The 21,130-nt window shown below is 40.6% G+C and overlaps 1 protein-coding gene across 1 annotated transcript; it reads right to left on the bottom strand.

Moving 5' to 3' along the window:
• Nucleotides 1-469: 469 nt before the first annotated feature.
• CRKL (CRK like proto-oncogene, adaptor protein) lies at nucleotides 470-20,577 on the bottom strand. Its single transcript, XM_073312263.1, has 3 exons — nucleotides 19,568-20,577; nucleotides 14,341-14,806; nucleotides 470-3,643 (listed from the first exon to the last, which is right to left on the bottom strand). Exons 1-3 carry the CDS (start codon nucleotides 19,879-19,881, stop codon nucleotides 3,509-3,511), a joined length of 915 nt encoding a protein of 304 aa, XP_073168364.1. The 5' UTR covers nucleotides 19,882-20,577; the 3' UTR covers nucleotides 470-3,508.
• Nucleotides 20,578-21,130: the final 553 nt, after the last annotated feature.

The following is a 21,130-nucleotide window of genomic DNA, read 5'->3' as shown; positions in this document are numbered from 1 at the left end:
TTAAAAAAGTGTAACTATTGCTGTACACAGCATAAAACAGTTCATCCTTTACTAGGTTTAAGGAAGGCTGCTTATACAGGGAATACTCACTGATGGAGGAAAAGATTTGGACTGGCCCTTAAGGTATCAAGATGTCAGTAGTCCAGAGAGCCAATGAAAATGGTAAAGGAGAAAAGGCTATGGTTAGTGATGTTAAATGTGCTTATTTTCTTTTATGCTCTCTATTGAGGTAGAACCATCTCTAGCTTCTTGTTGAATGGGCCCAGAATAGTTATTCCTTAACTCTCTCCCTCACAACAGCCTACAGGGTGGGGGGGTAGATTATAGAACAGCGAATGCTGTCTCTCACATCTGGCAGGGGAAATAGTTTAAAACATAGACTTGGCCCTTCCCTTGCTGAAGTTTTCCAAGATCACTGGTGTAATTTACATGCCCTAATAATACTGGAGAAAGCTGTACAGACCACAGATAATGTTAAAAGTTTGTTTTTATTTAGACTGTACAAACAGGGCACTAATAACACTGGCTTGATATTGGGACCAGCACTATGAAATAAGTGGAGTAAGAAAATAAAAAGGCACTAGTCTTAAAAAGAGACACTCCATGTATTCTAAGAATATAATTCATTTAATACTGTTAATTTTACAGCACAAAAAATAAAACAAGCTATGATCCCCAAAATAAACTTTAAAAGCTTGCTTATTATTGCCTGAAGTTCATGGTCTTTAAATTACATACTGTTTTAATGTTTACACAGTGAAGAACTGTCTCAAATAGAAGGCCACCTTTCCCACTGCGAAAATTTCCTTTTCCCAGAACACATTTTAAATGAAAAAGTAAACAGAAAATGACAACTACACAGGAACACTTCTACTGGTCCCAAGAGGCTGTCGTTTTAGGCAGCTCTCACTTTTTCAAATGCAGATAGTTGGAAATGCTTGAAAACTTGACTATAAACAAAAAGCCCACTCATTCCCAGGATGTTAATACAATATAAAAAGTTAATTACAGGCACATGAAATGGCACAAAGAATGCATTTTTTTCCCTTTACAAATATAATCAGAGCCCCAACCCAAACAGGATATAGTCCCTTTATATCCCTCTATTTATTCCTGCCTGATCTGTAAACAATTATAAATTGAGTTAGTGCTTATCCAGTGATAGACACTGACCAGTATGAAAAGTTAAAATAAAAACTCTTCTAATCAGAGGCTTCAATGTATATACATGTGTACACCAGAGGAAAAGACAAACAGTAAACCTTTTATGATTAATGGTTTTGACAACACTGCTAGTTTGAAACCCAGACACCTACATAAATGTGGCACATAATCCACTTAATGGTGCATAGATTGAAGCCATCACTTGATAAAATTAAGTATATTTTATACTCCAAACAGCTACACTGACAGTTATCTATCAAGGAACTTTTGAAGATGGGCTGAAAAGCAACAGACGATCTCGAGAAACACAAACTGATCAAATGCAGTCTCCAGAAAATAATGAAGACATTTTGATGTAATTTTAGTAAAAGAGGTGGTGTTAGACACAGGGAGCCATTTAAGTGGTCCAAAACTAGATTCACACTTTTTTAGGTATTCTTCTGTGCTTTCTTGTATTGACACTGGCTGAGATGTTTGCTTCTTTGGGGGAAGCACCAGATTAGTTTACCAGGACAGTGCTTACAGTGGTCCAGGTACACAGTATATGCAATGAGGGAGGGTGTAAGGAAATGCTTATTTTTGATAAATTTTCCAAATCAATCATGTTTAGGGATTTTTTTAAAAATGAAAAACTCTACAGTGATGACAGCTGTCAACAGCTAGGCCAGGGCCAAAATAAGATATCCTTATTGCAGACTGAGTTTAGTGCCATTTAAGTACAAGATAACTTTCAGTAGTATGAGCTTCATAACTTACAGTAGGGTCCAGACACAAACAGGGACACTCGCTTTCTAGAGCTGCATAACTGTTTCCATTGCAAAGAACGGTTATTGCCTACAGCACCACACACTTTTAGTCAATGCTACTCTATTTCACAGTAAGTTTGGTTGGCAGTAAAATGCTTTAAGAAGAGTTTCTCCAGACTGTCAGCCATTTGATGAGCACTACAGAATATTAACAGGTAAGCTGAGATGCTTTTCTAAAAATGAACAGTGGCTGCATTTTTTTTTTTAAACAAACATTCTTCAGTGCCTTTTTCAAGGCACTTCAATACACAGTTCAGAGCAACATATGCTTAGGGCTCAACAGCCCTAAAAGTATTTTTTTCATTTTATGTCAGAACATGTATTCTTTTAAGTGTTAATGTTTCACATAAGTTCCTCTAAATGCTGAAAGCAAAGTTTTGATTTCTGCATCTTTTGCTAAGCTTGAAGGCATCCTTAATACCTAAAGTGGATAAGAATACATTCTTCTGTAGGGAAGATATAAACAGAGCCTCCCAGGGGTTAAAAAAAGCATAATTTTACACATGTATTTTTGTTTATTTAAATTTTTAAATTCATTTAAAAAGAGGCAGGCAGAAGGTCATGGAGTTAGGCTCATCTGCACAAGTTGCTCTGTTTACCTATAAAAGTTTAAAGTGGTACAACCCCCTGGTATGGATGCAATTATACTGATAAGTTATGTCAGTATAAGGCACCTTTATTTCTTCATCCCCTCCCCCAAACCAGGTTGTACTAGTAAAACTGTTAAAAAAAACAAAAAACCTTATACTCCTCCTCAAGAGCTATACCAGTACAAAAGTCTGTAGACCAGGCTTAAGTGTTTCTCTTTTAAAGCTCATTTCTACAGTTCTAGTGCTTGCAAATCATCCAGGAACTTTTATATTTGCATTCAATATTCTGCAGAATTGGTTTTATGTATATGACAAAATGGGCTACCATTTACAATGTCAACTAAAGTTTTTATAAATGTCTTTACTTTAATCACACAAACTTTATTTCTAAGTCAACAGCAAGCTTAGAGTTGTATCAAATAGCTGCACAAGAGTTCCAATTATTGATCTATAAAGAGACTTGTTTTAACTATATTATCTTAGGACAAATTTGATCTCAAATTCAGGTCTTCCCTTCCTCAGCCAAAAAATTGCAGTTGTTTTGTTGTTGCTCTGGGTGGACAGTGATTCAAAAGTTTCATATTTGATCTGAGGATTAGAACTCCCCTCCTACTGAGTAAGTAAAACATGCTGTTCCTGAAAGCCTCAAACAGAAAAGATTATTTTCTTGCTCCTACTTATCTGCCTATATGGTTTGTCCTCTCCAGCTTAAGGGCCAAAATAGTTCTAGAAGTGATACTACAGTCTGGATGATGCAACTATGGTATGGTCAGCGTATGACTTCAGTGGTGTGCATTCCAAATGTGTATAAAAAGAACCATCAAACTGCAGCAAGCTAGAAAAATGGACAATGCTAGCAATGTGCCATTAACAGTCATCATCCCCACCTCAAATGATGCTTATCATAGCCAGAAAAATGAAGCAGCAGTGTAAGCTGGGCAACAGGAATCACTCATTTTCATCTGGGTTTTGAGGGTCAATTATTTTGACGTGCGTGAAAGGGAAGAGCCCTTTTCTGCCATTGACTTCACCTTCCCACTGACCATTTATATTCATCCTTGTAACCTTCACAATGTCTCCAACCTGCATAATAAAAAAAAAGTGTTACTACATTACAGGATTACAGTTGCTAGCATAAAGATATACAATCAAACTGGGGAGAAAGATTTAGAGAAAAATAGCTTGATTAATTTCAAAGTAAGTTACTCTAACTACAAGTTTTTGTAAGGTTTTACATTTATGTACACATTTCCCCCTCCCCTTCATTTTTCTCATGGGGCAAATTAACTGAATTATACAGGAACAACAATGTGTTCCTCTCAGTCTTTCCTCTGGGAGAGAGAGTGTGGTTTATTATTTACTTTAGGTGTACAACAGTATATTTAGCTTACACATACAGTGATACCTCTTTGAAATATAGACATTTCATTAATACTATGTTAGTTTTAATGAAATGTGATGTCTATATTTCAAAGGAATGCAGTATTCACACTGTTAAAGATTCCAACTCTAAGTAGGTCAGTGCTGTTAAACAAGGTTGAATTTCAGAGTTACAGGAAAAATCTTGATTCATTGTATGGTCACATTTATTTTAATTGCTTGAGGGGATGCAGTAGTCAGTTTTCTAAATCAATGCTACCTTTCCTATTAAAGAGAAAAAATACATTTGAAACTAATTCTTTTATCATTTATAAGAGCTAAAATAAAGATTCTAGCTTTTTTCACCATTTCTATCACTGCTATTTGTTAAAGAGCAGGAGCAATGTCAAGACAATGCCTTCCCTTCCTTTATGAAAATAACAAGAACTAAGGAACTTAATGCTAAATAAGCTGGAAGTTAGACTTTTTTGAAAAATGGATACTACCTATAGCTTAGAAAGAGCAGTGCATGAAGCAGAATACCCAGCATCTCTACTACCAACTAGTGTCAAAGTAAGTTGGCTAATATCTTTGGAATATTTCAAATGTTTTAAATACTTCAGAACATTCTCCCATTCAAACTTTACCCCCTGCCTTCCTGTTCTGTTCATAATTACATTGTATCAATATGGGAACTGCAGCAGATGCTTATTTTAACCTCTCTCTTAATGTAACATTTTAGCAGCTCATACAATTCAGTAGTGACACATGAATAGCCGGTGCCGGCTATACTGAATCCAGTCATGGAAAATTCACCACCTTCCTGAGTGAACATGGGGGCCAATTACAATTAATTTGTCAGAATCAAAGCTTTCATTTTAAAGAAAAGCTTCCAGCTGTAATGAATGAAGAACATTTTTTCAAAATTTTCACTGGTGCTGTCTTCCTAATTCTGCAGCCATCTTCAGTGTTTGCTTCTGCTGATGCTTATAGCTCTCCCAAACTACAAAAAAAAGTTGTCAGTTTTCCATTTTGCTTTTCCAAAGTTAGCAGCCATGAAATGGACAAGAATCCAGTTAATTTAACTCTGCTGCTACATGGGAAAGCAACAACTAGCAAAGGCAAACACCAGGTGGATATTAACTAGCAATTGGAAACCAAAAAGAATTTTGCAGGGAATAGAGGCAATCAGTAGAATGAGCAAGGTGCAAAATTGAGCTGCTTGAAAGAACAGTGAAACATTTCAAATTTTGTAACTTACAGGGTTTAAGTTTTTAATATAGTTAAAAAAACCCTCCAAACCTGACCAGCTCTATAGCTGGTTGAAAACCTGTTTTGTTTTAAACAAAAATGTAAATCAAAACGTAGACAATTGACTAGTTTAGTGTGGAATGGCAGAGAACACCATCCTCTGCCATGCTATGGGGAGAAAGTTTTCCAGATGTTAAGTATCACCTGCCCATCCAATGAAGAAACAGCAGCTAAATATTATACAAAGAGTGGTCACCAGGTGCACAGCTTTCCCTTGGTATTTAGTATTTTTTAACAAGTACTTACTAAATGTGGTATTCATAATTCTTTACCCTGTGCATTCCAGTGTATCAGCAAAATCACTAAGTAAATTGTATTTGGCCCTCAGTTTGTAAAAAAAAATCCTGTTCTAGCCTAGTCTCTTCTAATACCACAGTTTAGCCCCAGTCAGACTATTTAGACCAAGTTACCTAAAATGATTGTAATGTTTAAAACTGGTTCATCTAATCTAAAAACGATCTGTGCCAGCATCTTTAAATTGCAGCGAGGACATTGTTTTTACAGGTTTGTATGACACTCCATGTTTATGTCCGTGCTTATTGCTGTTGCAGTCTCTAGTCAAATAAGATTTTTATATCTTTTCAACAAAAGTGTCACATATAAAGAAAATTCCTAAGTATTTTTCACAAAGTTGAATTAGTACCAGATACCCTCAAGCCAGTTGTTTAAATGGACTATTTACGACCATTTGAATAAGACTACTAGGCATATTATTTGTATAAATGACTTGAAAGGCTATATGTAGCTGATGCTCTCTCTTTAAACTTTTATTAAAGGAGCCTTGCTTAAAGTACAATTTAAGTTACCTACAGCAGCAATCTCCTTGCAGCCATTATGAACATGTAAATGCTGAACGTTCTTCAGAAGCAACTTCTTAAAAAAAACTAGTAAACTGCTCTTTACATAGATACTTAAGTAAGCTTTATGCTGTACATAAAAATGTTAAGTTTTTCAACCCCTCCCTGCCGCTTCTAAGGGGAAATACCATAATATATCATAAGAGACTAGTTTAAAATAGGTAACCTTTCAAAAGAAATCAAAATCTCCTTCAAAATTTTACTCACTTATACCCATTTATTTCTCCCAGTTTAAAACGACTACCATTGACAGAAATGCAATTGTACATTTAATACTGACTTTGTTTAAAACAGACAGAGGTTTCAGGTAACAGTTTGCTGGAAATATTCAGCAACTATCATTGGGACTCATGAGTACAGTGGTTGGAGACTAGTGAAACATTTCCTATTTCTGCTCTGTTCAAATTTTCTGCAAGTCAGTTGAAAGCAATTTGCTGTTGTAGTACTTCATTTCCACCTTGTGTATTTCTCAGATTTATCAGACTGAATTTATTGTACTCCAAGCATGTGTACAGCATTTAGAACATTAGACAACAAAACCATATCAGACTAGACTAACAATTTAGGGACTCAAGGTTCTCCTACTCTCCACAGAAGAGAGACCTACCTCACCCTCACATAAGCTTTCTCAGACAGATATGCCTTACTGCCTGCCCCAAAGGTCGAATCCCCACCAGCTGGGAAGAAAATTGAAGAATTCCAGATTTTTACTAAGAATCTCCTGTCTCCATCTCCAAGATGTTTTAACTTAGGACTGATAGTTTGACAGCACTTTGGCTGATCAACTAGTGGGACACTAAGATTTAAACTATATATGGCTTTACTGACCACCACCAGCCCCATTTTAATTGCTCCTAGAATTGAACTGTTTTAGAGTAGCAGCTGTGTTAGTCTGTATTTGCGAAAAGAAAAGGAGTACTTGTGGCATCTTAGAGACTAACAAATTTATTTGAGCATAAGCTTTCGTGAGCTACAGCTCACTTCATCGGCTGCATACCACTGTAGCTCACGAAAGCTTATGCTCAAATAAATTTGTTAGTCTCTAAGGTGCCACAAGTACTCCTTTTCTTTTTAGAATTGAACTGGAAGCCAGTACAAATTATGGAGCAAAAAGGTATATGCAACAGAAGCTGGGGATGTAAATATTGGCAAAAAAGTTAACCAGTTAAACGATCACAATTATATAGTTTAACCTATTAACCAAGGTAGCGGGGGGGGGGGGGGAGATGACGACACTAGCATGGCAGGGTCCCCGCTTCCTCCTGATGCAGGGACATTGGGGTTAACAGTTAACATTTGTTAACTGGTAAGCCTAATGCTTACCGTAACAGTTTAACCTTTTACCTCCCTAGCAGAAGCGTATTTGTATGCATCTGCATCAGCTGGAGTTTGGATGGTTTTAGCCCCACAGAGGGCACTACCATAATCAAATTTTGGATGTGACAAATACTCATTGAACAGTGACAACACTCTAGCTAACAACCTATTTCAGAACGATTTCCTCTTGCTCCAGCCCAGGTGACTTTTCCCAGAAAGGAAGATTAGAGACAAAACTGTCATGCTCAGCACCAGGAGACTACTAAAGTACTGGCCTAAAATGTATGTTTAGGAAGCTGCTGACAATTTACATAAATAAAAGGACCTAATGGCATGGTGCTAGATTTAAATAACCTGTCAGGGCATAGTTCTAAAATGCAGATTGTGCACTCAACTTGCATCATAGATCTCCAAAGCTCTTACACCCTAAAACCAACCAATTTAATCTGAAGCAGGTGAATTTTATCCATGAAGTGGTAAAACTCCTCACAACAAGAAAACAGTCAACCAAATTTGAGCACTGACAGCAAGGTGAATCCATTTTACCAATCTCCCAGAATATTTATCTGTATACAGTATGGAAGAACGCCACAACACCAATCACCTTTATCGCTTTGTCTGACTTCAAAAAAATTGTATTAAATCACATTCAGAATGTTATTTCTTCTATCTTGCAATAAAGGGCTGCTTAGTAGAGGAGTACTTAGTGTGTAAAATATGATCCTGCTAGTTCACCTTAAGTTTTCCAAACACATGCTCTACACCAAAGTTAATTTAACATGGATTTACTCCAAGAAATAGCTTTTAAGAAAAGTTCTAGTGGCCACAAGTTTCCTAACAAAACATGAACATTTCCTTTTCTTGAATACATTTCTGCTGAGCAGCACTGAAAGAAAAAAGGCTTTAGGAGAGTGGATGTAGAAGCGATGCACCAGAACTCACCACGTATTTCTAAAGAAGATGTTTAACAATTATTATTAGTAGAAGCTTCTGAACATCCTCTCATACTATATCTACAAAAGTAAAGCTGTTTCCTTCAGAAGATTTTATGAAAAGGATTCTGAAACAAGATTTTGAGCAGACATGTTAACGAATGTCAATGCAATGTCAAAAAGAAAAGGAGTACTTGTGGCACCCTGGAGACTAACCAATTTATCTGAGCATAAGCTTTCGTGAGCTACAGCTCACTTCATCAGTATGCATCCGATGAAGTGAGCTGTAGCTCACGAAAGCTTATGCTCAAATAAATTGGTTAGTCTCCAAGGTGCCACAAGTACTCCTTTTCTTTTTGCGAATACAGACTAACATGGCAGTTACTCTGAAAAATGCAATGTCAAGTCACTGTGGGATGTATTTTAGGAGTTTTATATTTTGTTTGAGAATTTAATATATAAACTTCCTATATCTGATTAGTCAGCATACTGAAAATGATTTAAAACAAAATGTTTGTGGAAAAATAAGGTCAACAATGGCAAATTATAGAGGTGTTTCAGATGTTCCCATGCTCTTCTGAATAAAAAATACTAGAGAACAAAATATTTGATCAGAAAGTAATTTAAGCCACTACTAAGGATGGTCATAATTAGGGCCTGGGACAGAGGGTGAGTGGAGGAAGTCAGGAGAATGAGCAAGGTTCAGAATACAGCTTAACCACAGGACAGTCAGAAAACCTGGGGAGTACATTTCCCAGCTCTGCCACAAACTTCTTTTATGACCTGGACAAGTCAGCTTCAAGACCTCATTATCCCCAATTCATAAAAAAAGGTCAATGCTTAGTTATCTCAGATGTTTTGAGGCTAACTTCATTTGCAAAGCATGTTAATATGTCTGGGAGGGAAGAGTAAAATATTGGACTCTTGAAATGAGAAATTCTTTAGAGGTACAGACATTTAGTCCCACCCAATGATAAAATTGGAATGTATTTTAAATTACGTTCCAGTTTCAGCATGAATTCAAAGCCCCAGGAAATATAGCTCTTGCAGTATGCTAGTCAAAGTGTTACTCATGTACTCTAGACTCTTCCATACCTGTGTTTTCCATTTGGAACTGATTCATGCATCATAAAAAGGGAAGAAGTTTGGTGAATATCATTTTATTTATAGAAAATGATAAGATTACATCCAAGTGAATTTTACAGCTACTCATTAACAATTTCATGAAGACACAAGTGATGTGTGTTTGGGGACAGGATTGACCATGGAACACAGGAGATGCAAATCATAACTGTAAATCAGTGGTTCACTGGTAGCTGACTAGGTCAATAGCTGTCAGAAATAATCAAATGACTGTTTGGAATCTATCTGGAGTTGGTAATCTCATTCCAATTCTTAACAGGCAGGTTGTCTGCCTCACAACCGGTAATTCTGCTGAGAGAATCACTGTTGGTGTACAATACTGAATGGATCATGAAGATTTGGCTACCCATTCAAAACCAGGCACAATATGGGGTTGAGAAGAGTATCTGAGGTCCAACTGAACCAGGAAAATAGTGGCTGGGGCTAAACTGCTGCAGTGAAGAGAGGTACAATCTGCAGCAAAGTCCAGCTAAGTGGAAGGAAGAAGCTGGTACTTTGTAGAGGTGGCAGTCATGCTAGGTCACTAGGGGCAGCAGGAGGGATGAAGGGAAGGGTGTCATTGGGAGATTAAAGGAGTCAACAGCAGGGAAATTATGCAAATATTTCCATGTTACATTGGGTGCCAAAGCTAAGGGACAGCAGAGGATGGTAGAGAAATGAGATGCCCAGGCCAAAGAATCTAGCCACTTGGACTAGGGGGCAAGACTGTCATCCATTAAAGTCTCTTCACACCAAGTAAAACCACCAAATTGGCATATAGGGGGCCTAAAAATGACATCCTACAGGAACAGAATTCCCCCAGTGCAGGGACTGAGGAAGACACCATAAGGTTATCTTCCAAGGATCTCTTTGCAATCCCAGTATAGGGAATTACAGTGGTGTACGAACAGCTAGGGAAAGGCTGCCCTGAAGTGGTAGGTGCAAAGGTGGCTTAAAGACCCCTTAGATTCCCCATCTCTTCCAAGGTACAGCACAGAATTTCAACCAGCATCTCCAGCACACCTACATCTTGGGGGAGAAGAGAAATGAAGAGACTCCCAATATAGCTAGATTAAAAATCTCATCCAGAAAAAGCTCTAGCAGTAAGCCAACAACTTTGACAAAGGCACTGAAGTGAGGATTTGGTACACCTCATCTAATAAGGAGACTGGAACAAAAAAATTGGCGCCAGGATTCCTATGATTAATATAGGATGTCTATGGGACTTGTCCTGGTGGTAGTCTCAAAATAAACACTTGGAACTTGTGTGTACGTGTGTAGCTTCAAGTATTATGTAAACAGATGTTGTAGATGTGATGTTTAAAATATTAAGCGTTTTAAATATCTTTACTTACACTGTTTTCTTCCACAAAGGAAATTTACCATTGCTGTATGAACATTAACGAAAAAAGTAGCCTAATTTTTGCCACTCACAGTTTTGTACATCATCATCAGGGGAATCTAACTACTGGCACATTTTGTCCTACTTGTGCCTCAATTTTCCTATACTATTAATTGTTTTCTTTGTAACCTAATTGTAACAAGCCCAAGAGAGAGAGTCTAGAAGTCAGTTATATAATTAAGGTCAACAGATATCTATTTTGGTGAAATAAATACTTCAGTGACATACTCAAAACTTTTCCACAGCTATACATTTGCAGTCAAATGCCACCTGAAAAATGAAATAAGCCACTTCTAAGCTGGTTATAAAGTAGGACTTGAAAAACTGCCCTCCACAGTGAACAGGAATCTTTCCTAAGAAAATGTCATCAAGTTTGCAAAATTTAAGCTTTCATTAAAAACAAAACAAAGCAAAAAACACACTTACGGGGAACTAACTCTTCTGATTGCAAAGATAACCTTCGTAATGTAAACGGTGTTAAACAATGCAGTGATGTCTCTTTAGAATTAAGATGACATTGCCACAGCAAAGAGTTCTGGCTGATGCTACTGGTAGATTGGGGCTACTATTGCTTTGGACGACCCTGTTGGGTGGGGAGGCTTTTGTTAGGAACATAGTACCCCAAGGATAGCTGCCACTCACAGAGGGCACTGTATTAGGCTACCCCCCCACTACCAAGGGACTCTGCCAAGTTAGTAGGTCCTCACCCCAATAAACAAAAAGAGCCTTCTGCCTGGGTTGCAGGAAGACCAGCACAAACTCGAGAGCCCTCTTCTGACATGGTAGGTAAGGGCCTCTTGATTCCTTAGGCAGCAGCTCCATTTCTGTGATGGGCTGAGGTCAGTCTAGTTCAGGACATGGGAACATCAGCGCCGAGTGTGGCTAACAGCATACATTTTATTTAAGGGGGTACCCAGCATTATCTGATCCAACAAGGGTATTTGGCACCATTAACTTGGTGGCAGAGAATTCAGCCAGGAGAGATGAAGCAAAGGAGGCACCCAACCAACAGGAGAGAGCACTGCTTTGGGTACTGGTGTATTTTGGCACAGTCAGGGCTTCATCCTCAGACTAGCAGGTGTCAAGTAAGTTTTTCAAGTCCTGATTATAAGCTCATGTAAATTTAAGACAACCAGTAGAAAGCCATGAAATCCCCAATATTGGGAAACCTAAGGTAGGATGTCCCTTACCCCCAAACTCCTTCCACCAGAGCTTCTGAAAATGTGTGTGGAGGGGAGTAGACCGGGGTGGGGGAATAGTCTTTTGGCTAAAACATAAGATTGAGGATAATAAAATTTGGGCTCTATGCCCAGTTCTTCCACAGAATTCCTATATATCCTTGGGTCTGTTTAAAAGCATCTCGCAGTCTGGACCTGGCCTGCAGGTTGCCTATTGACTACTCTGGCATTAAACTATGACCTTACAGGAACTATTATTTAGTTTATTGATATTAAACCTCTGCCTCTTCAAGGCCCTACATGTTTGGTCAGTGCTTCAGAGGTCCACCTAGGTCCTAGGGAAGCAGAATGAAGACCACAAAAGAATTCCTTGGTAAGTATATCCACTGGAAACACTGGAAAAGATAGTATAGTAGCTGCTGAGATTCTGTATGTAGATGTATGGAAGAGCTGCAGCCACTGTGACTATGAACAGAAGTTGAGCAGCCCCTCCTAACTTCACTTCAGAGGTCCCTGACAAGACACCATGTGACCCCCAATATTAATTCTTAGCTAAAACTGATGATTGGGCAGAAAGATCTCCCTCCCCAAAGAATTGACAAGGCAGAAGCAATGAAAGCGTGCACAAGAAGAAAAGACCACCTTTTAATCAGACTCCAGATATTTGGAGGTTCAACAATCGAGCCCCATTGGTCTGAGGCAGTTAATTCCACAGGAACAGTGGTGAGAGTCTGAAGTGACCACATAGCTAGAGTTACGGAAAAGAAAATTTAAAGTATATTTGGGCAAGTTATCACAGGTTCTCCCCACCCCTCCTTTTCGAGCTTCCATGGCATGCTCTTCCCACCCCAAACTAAGCCTCCTGCCTTGGTTTCAGAAGCAGGAGTAGCTCAGCAGGATGCAATTGTATATTGAACATGGCATTGAAAAATTGTTGCCTATATTATTTGCACAAATATGTTAGCGTAGGGCTTCTTGCAAATAGTGGGCCAATGGCTTTCCCCCCACTCCCAGAGTAGAATCCTTTGGTGCATTTTAATCTTTAGTCTCCTCACAAGAACACATCAAGAATCCTCTCCCTGCCAGTTAAGGTCCAATTTTTGACCCTGACAGTGTCACTTTATGCAGAAGGGACATTTAAATGAATAAAAGGTAGGAAAATTGTTAGACAACATTATTTTAAAAGGTATATAAAATTGCTGGGTCTGTAGACAGGAGGCATCTGCTTTAACAGCCTTAGTTTCTGCCATGTTTTTGAAGCAGAGCACCAATGAAGGTTCAGAAGAGTCTCCTTATGGAGACCATTACTTAATAAAAAGTTTACATACCTAAGAAGTCATATATATAATATCTTTGCTTGCTCTCTTCTTGCATTTTCTCCCTTATCTCCCCACTCCCTGCTGAAAGCAAGTGAGCCACAATTATACAACACTGCATTCAGCATTGCATTCTGTGACAATCCATTGCTTCCAGTGACATTTAGTGGATAGGTTTTTCAGCTTCATTCACATGAGATGTCAAGAACGGGACCTATGTTTAACTTTAGATAATGCGGTGTGGCCAGCCAGCATTGATGGCACCAAATTTACCACATCTAAAAAACACATTAACATGGTTTGTCCCTTTTCAGTGTTTTAAACTAGTTTAGCTATAACCATGCTTAAACATGGCTCACCAAACTATTCAGGGGCTACAAAGCATAGCCATAAATCATTTGTTCAACACACCATACCCAACATATTAGTTCTAATTATCTCTGGAGGATGCTAGAACTAGTTCTCCCAACCAGGATCACTAGTGTGGCCCTCCAGGATTCCCACTGCAAAACAAAGCTCAATGAGCACCACACATAGTTCAAGTGCAGGAGAATAGCCAAGCCAACCAGATTATTATTTCCTTTGCCACTGACAGAGGTGATGGACCCACATGTTTCCAGGGCAGGGTGTGCCCATCCCATTATTCTTACAAACACAACCTAGTAAACAATTCATATTATGGAAAAAGAAAAGAATCTGAATTAGGTACATCTTTTATATGTACTCTAGTCCCTTTCTAAAGGGAAGTGGTATGGATGAAGCAATTCTTTTTGTAGAGCTGTTATGGTATGAAGAAAGACCTTGTTCTCTCAGTTACTTGAGTTAGAGAGTCAGGCGAAGCCCAATCTACTCAAGACAACCACACAAATGAATGACTCAAATGAATTACATAATCAGGTTGCCAACATTTCAACTAAGTTGTGCTCTTATTTTATTAAATTAACTACTGAAAATGTTAGAAACATAGAACTTGATAAAAATCTTACCTCTAGTGCCAAGGCCGTCTTGTCATAAGCACATGGTACTCTTTTTTGAATAGCTTTGGCATAGACTGGTCCATTCTGTGTTGATGGCAGAGGGTTGATCACTGCTCCAGGTGTACTGGATACAGAGGGAAGGGGACTCGTGGTCTGAGGTTGAGCATAAGCGTGGGCAGGTTCTGGAATACCATAGCTGTTGGAATTCCTGTTCCCATGTTTCCCATGAGGGGATGATCTCACCAGCTTCTCTACATAAGGAACAGGGATCATCCCAACACGACCATCTTTGTTTCTGGCACTCCACCACTGGTCTTCAGGCTTCTCTACAATTACCAGTATCTCACCCTTTTTAAATGGCAGATCTTCAGCATCATTCCCAAGAAAGTCATAGAGAGTCCGAACATATTCCAGATTTTCTTCTGCAGTGGGAATGGTAGGGGCTGATCCAGATCCCATTGGTGGACTTGGATACCTGAATATTTAAATAATAAAACTTTTAATAGTAGATATTTACCTTATTCTGTATACTGGGTAACAAAATTTACTCTAATGTTAATGAATAGTCTATTGTTAAAAAGTGATAAAGAGATACTAAGAAATTCAGCTGTTACTAGATTACCAGTTTGATAGCACTTTGAAGCATTTAGTACGACTAGTGCTTACTTGAAGTCTCTAACTAAACAATGAGCTAAAAGCTATATACTGTGTAGTCTCTCAAGAACTCATTTTAAAAAGTCAAATTTTTCATGGAGGCTGGAGAAAAATGGATGAAGGATGTATGTTTTATCTTACTGATTCAATACAGCAAGGTACTTTATTATTTTAATTAACTTAGCACCTGGAAGTCCTAGACATTGTGCTACACACTATACAAACACAGCACAAAAAGACATTCCTGCTCCAAAGGCTTACAATCTAAGTATAAGAGAAGAGACAACAGATGGATATTGTCAAGTTTTTCATAGGCATCACAGCAAAGGAGATTTGAAGGTGAATAATGAGGTAGTTTCACAGAAGTGTGCGTGGCAACATAGGAGAAACAACAAAGGCATTTGTTTGAAAATTTAACAAGTAGGTAGCGGAGGCTTGCGACACAGGACAGAGGCAGGCATCCACAACTTGATATTGAATGAGAGAGGACAGGTAGGGTAGAGATTGACTGTGAAGGGCCTTGAAAGTGAATACAAGCAGCTTACATTTGTCATAAGAGAGAATGGGAAGCCAGTGGAGGAATACAAAAAGAGGGTGACATGGTCAGAGATAGACTTGAAAAATTAATTTATGGCAGCATCCTGAATGGCAACAAGCAGAGCAAGATTGCATTTATCAGGGCCAGAGAAAAGGATATTGCAGTAATCAACATGCAAGATGATGAGAACTTGGAAGAGAGTTTTAGTTGTGTGGATTGATAGAAAGGTTGTATTTTAGAGATGTAATGTAGAAAGAATATAGTCAGGATGTGAAGACCCAAAGAAGTCAGAGTTGAAGCTGACACCCAGGTTACAGGCCTAAGCAACAGGCAGACAGACTATTATCCACAGTGATCAAGAAAAGAGGTAACAGGAAGAGTTTGGGAGAAAAGATTAAGAACTCTGTTTTAACCATGTTTAGCTTGTGTTGGCAGCTGGACATCAGAAAGACAGGACAAGATTTTAGTTTGGACAGAAGGTGACAAGTCTGGAGTAGGGAGGTAGATCTGTCAGTCATCAGTATAAAGACAGTAGTTTAACTTGTGTTTGTGGATGAGATTACCCAGAGATAAAATGGTGTAGAATTAAATTCCACTGTAAAATAGTCTCAATTTGCTGGGTAACGCTAGATAAACTGTCCTTACAAAAAAGGAAATTTAAGACTTAAGTATGCATTCCTCTTTTTACACGTACAATAATCCTATAGTGCAAGGTTTGAAAAATCCACTCCTCCATCACAAGGTGGCAGCTTCCCTGGGCAAGTATGGTGATCTAGTGTCAGTTTCTACAGAATGTAAGTTATTTAAAATGAAAAAGTTTCTAGCTCATATGGTTGCAGACTCCAATCTTGCCTCTCTGACTGCTGCTTTAGAACTTTTCTTAACAGAGTGAAATTAAAAAGCCTGTTCAGATTATTGCCATTATGCAGAACTCTGTATGCAGCACTGAAACAGTCAAGAATCATGGCAGTTTTGTACTGTTACTGCGTGGGAAAGAGATGAGCAGAGGCAGGCAGTGGAGTTATTCAGGAAGACCCAAAATACAAAGAAAAGTAGCGGAGTGTCTCCAGCCCCCTTGCAGCAGCCTGAAAACCCTTGTGGGATATGGGGGTTGCAACAGAAGACAACCCAAGGCATAACTGCTGCTTCAACTGACCTAGCTTCACCCTTAGTACTTCAGAAACAGCAATAAAACTGTATTTAAAAATAAGCTCCCAGTAGCCTAGAACAGTGATTACTTTACAGCAAAAATAATCCGTACAAAACACACACTTTCTTTTGGTGCTCAGCAGTTGCCCCATTCCTTAAAAACGATGGAAAAGAAAAGTATACTAAAATTGAGAACATAAAGGTACCCCATTTAGGTAATTTTCATTTTATTTACTATTCTTCATTTTATTACTATGCCTTCACAGTTTGAGAACACTTCACAATCACACCTCACTACAGCCAACAATGCTAGTGTTTCTTTTGCCCATCATTGATATAGTACAGGTTAACTGGTATTAACAGGGGAAGCACTAATGTAGGCCAGAAATAGATTTACCATGTTGGCTAACCACAATGATAAGAACTTCTATGACTAGTCCATATTAATGCTTCCACTTATGCAGCTACATTGCTGCTATACCAACAGTGGGAAAAGTGCTGTAAAATACCACACACAGAATAAAGACAAGTTTACTGTTAAACTTGTCAAAGCTTAACCCATAACATTCTAGAGGGGGAAAAAAAAAAAAAAAAAAAGACTACCCATCAATTTAACAAGCTATTCAGGAAAAAATCATATGGAACAATACTTGTTTAAAATGAACTACTGAAGTCAGAAAGGACAAAAAGAAAAAATACAATACTCTGATATAGTCAAGAGCAAGAGACCAGGTACACTTGCAATTACAGTCAAAACTTGCATCTGATTCAAAGCGTAAGTAACCAACAAACAGCTCAGAATAATCTGTTCACTTAATTGAGTAGAATTGTTAGTTCTTAAATGCAAAAATGCTCCTCTACATAAGTATTTTTAAGCTAAGGGTTGAGCTGATCACTAAGTATGCAACAAGCAGTTTTTTACATTGTTTTTTAAAATTAATAAAGGATGAATAGCATCTTCAAAACACGAGAACCCTGGAATAAGATATTCCACTAAAAAAAATTTGTACCAATGAGTTTACAAGGAGGGAAAAATAATACTATCACCTATTTCCAAGACCATGCAACTGGCTAGTCACGATGCTATCCGAGTCCTATACTACAAGAACACAAGTTGAGAAATGCTGCCGCTGAAAAAAAATTGGTTCCCACCCCATCCCATCGTCTCTTTAAAGAGAAAAGAACTTTAAGATCCTACCATCATGTCACTGAATTTCTACAGCTGTAAATTTTTAACACAAAGGCTGAATTAGGGTAACAATTTAGATAGTTTTGCTTATAGCGTATTTCCTCTTCCTAATCAATCCCATTTGTAGTATTACAACTACTGCTAGGAAGCTTGTCAGTTTGCGTTAACTTAGGGCCCAATTCTGCATTCTTTATGCAGGCAGAATTCCAATTGATTTCTATAGTTTTGCCTGCATCCTGAGTTTGTTCACTGAACTAAATCATCCCTATATGCTCAAGGCCAATAAAAAGATGGCAAATGAGTGAGTGGGTTTGCCTGTGATCAAGTTAGATGGCACCAAGGCCTCAAACGGGTAAAGAAACCAAATTAAATCACTAAAGCACATGACTGAGAATAGAGGCTTAACTTCTAGGAAAGCAATGCAGTATCCAAGTGGAGAAGAATTAAGATAAACAAAAGGACTGTGAAGGAATATCTGCAATAAGCCACAACCCTCCATTGATTGACAATGTGAGATACCAGGCAGTCCTGCTCAACTGCTCCTGCAAATGGGTAAGACCACCTGTTAATTACTAAGCAGCTGTCTTTTCTGCCAAAGCATGATCATTACTACTGAACATTTTTTAGCATTTAGTTTTAAAAATACCAAGTGATGCTGTTTCCACCAGGTCCCAGGCAAAACTATTCCACTGCTTAATAATTCTATCTGGAAGCTTTTCATGACAACAAGTTTTTCTACTCAGTAGAATTTTTTGACAAGCCTATTTGACCCTGAGCTTTGCATTTGACAACTAAGTTTGGAGCTAAATTTAAATTAAGTATCAGTCTAGCTGAAAAGGTTCTTTAAAAAACTGGGGTCACTAATAGGGAGACTTTAAACTGTCTAAATAAATCAAGTGAGCTAAATCTGGTTCTTAAAATACCATTTTGTTTAGCTTTTTAGTATTTTATTTTATTTTCATATAACATCTCAATAGTAGCTGTTTGTGCAGGATTCCAAAGACCTTAAAGCAGGGTGCTGAGAGACTGTATAAATTAAGGATAAAGAACAAGTTCCTCAATCATTTTCTAATGTAGTTTAGTGACACAGGCAAGTACAGTCCTGTGATGGATACAGGACAAAACATTAGCTGGCTGCAGAGTAAGTGATTAATTTCTTTAGCTCATATTCTATAACAGCATTTCCCAAAGTGTGGGGCATGAAAGGCACATACATTAAGATGGGTAGGCCTTTAACATCAGATTGTAGAACTAAGTGGGAAATGCATATATTTTATTTTATTGAATGGAAGGGGGCGGGGGGGTTCCTCAGCTTCTAAGAGTTTAGGAAATGCTGTCCTACATGCTAATGAACACTAAAATCAATGAGTTCACCATAGTCCAACTGAGTCTGTGCATGGGTTCTAAGCAGTTATACAAGTCCGTTGTAATTCACATCAGCACGAGGCACAGGCGTAGGGAGGAATATGGACCCAAGCACAGAGAGTACCACCTCTGCTGGATCTGAGGCAGGCAAGTACAGTCACTCACAGAACAGGCTGGATACAACCTACGACCACTTCCTCACTTAAGGCAATTGCAAGCACGAAGGTGAAGGGGTTGCAGGAGAGCTCCCAGGACGATGCGGCTATACGAGCATTCGGGCGGCGCACGAGTACTACACAGACACAGTCCCCGGGCGCGGGCTGGCCGAAGGGGGCACCTACCTGGGCGCGGGCTCGATGAGCGTGGTGGTGTCCAGGTAGTGGATCTTGTAGAACTCCAGCAGCGCCGGCAAGTGCTCGAACTCCTGGTCGCCGATCTTGAAGCGGCGGCTGGGCAGCGAGTTGATGATGTAGTGGGAGACCCGCGAGTTCTCGGACACCGACAGCACGTAGTCCCCCGGGCAGGTGGACGAGTCCCGCACCAGGAACATGCCGTGCCGCTGCCCCTGCAGCCGCGTCTGCGCCTCCGCCCGCGACAGCGGGCCCACGTACCAGCTGGAGCGGTCCGACGAGTCGAAGCGAGCGGCCGAGGACATGGCAACGGGCGGGGGAGCCCGAAGGCCCGGCCGGAGAGACCCGAAGAGAGAAACGCCTGGCCGGGGAAAGCCAAGCGACGGGAAGCCCGGGCGGGGGACCTAAGGGCACGGCCGGGAAAGGAATCCCTGTGGCCGGGCAGGCGGAGGCCCAGCGTGCAGCCGGGTGGGGCGGGAGCGGCGGTCGGGCCGCTGCTTCTCTCTCAGCGGCGGGGCGTGCGGGGCATCCTTCCCGCCTCGCTCTCCGGCCGGCAGCGGGGCCCGGGGGCGCGCGGAGCGGCGGCGGGCGCAGCCAGGCCCAGGGCGCTGGCGAGGGGCGGCTGCTGTGCCAACGCCGCAGTGAGGAAGCGAAAAACGCTCGGCTCGCGCTTTATCCTATGGGCTCCTGTCCCCAGAGCCAGAGCCAAAATGGCGGCCCGCGCCGGCTGAGGGAGGATTCCGGAGAACCCGCCCCGCGCAGGCGCTCTCCGCGCCTGGGCTCGCGCCCCCAGGGGCAGGGTGCAGCCTGCTGCTCCCCCCCACAGGAGGCATCTCCGGGCAGCGTGAGTCGGTTCGGAGATGCGGTGTCTGACGCGGAGCAGCCGCCCAGCCTGTCTGGCGGCGGGGAGGGGCCGGCTCCCCCGGGCTCTGCGCCTGCCGTGGCAGAAGGAGAAGCGTTCACGTCTCTGCCGCCCGAGCTCCCAGAGTCACGCCGAGCTCTCCCCCGCCCCTCAGCGGCCCGCAGCCGAGCGCGCGCCAGCCACCGCGCCGCGTCCTCGAGGGACTTTCATCCAATCACACCGCGCCCCTCCCGCCGCCCCGGCCAGTCTGCGCTTCGTGCCCGCCTGGTCTTCCAGGAGCTTCCAGGGGGACGGGCTCGCTGGGTTCAAATTAACGGCACATGTAGAAACATAGCGGGGCTGCCAGTGTGCGCCCCCCCTCACCTGGCCCTAAGCTAGGCTAGTCCCCCGTCCCCCCCACTCGCTATATTGCCTCCCTTCCTCCTCAGTCCCCATCCCATTTCCCGTGTTCCCCTCCCTGGGCACATCCCTCACAGGCTTCTGTCCCCACCTCAACCCCAAGCACCATCCTGCTTCCCTGCCTACCCCCTCACAGTTTCCTCCCCCCTTCTCTAGTGACTAGAGGTTTCCTCAGGAGACACTGGCTTCAGGCCTGTTAAGAACAATAGGAAGCCAGGGCTATCTTTGTTGAGGGCAGCCTCACTGCCATCTTGTCGGTGGTTAAAATAGTTTCCCTAGATTTTAGAGCCAGA

Source organism: Lepidochelys kempii, chromosome 15 (genome assembly GCF_965140265.1).
Source record: "Lepidochelys kempii isolate rLepKem1 chromosome 15, rLepKem1.hap2, whole genome shotgun sequence".
NCBI classification, from domain to species: Eukaryota; Metazoa; Chordata; order Testudines; family Cheloniidae; genus Lepidochelys; species Lepidochelys kempii.
The sequence above is the reverse complement of the archived record's forward strand: the minus strand, read 5'-3'. Positions and strand labels throughout refer to the sequence as shown.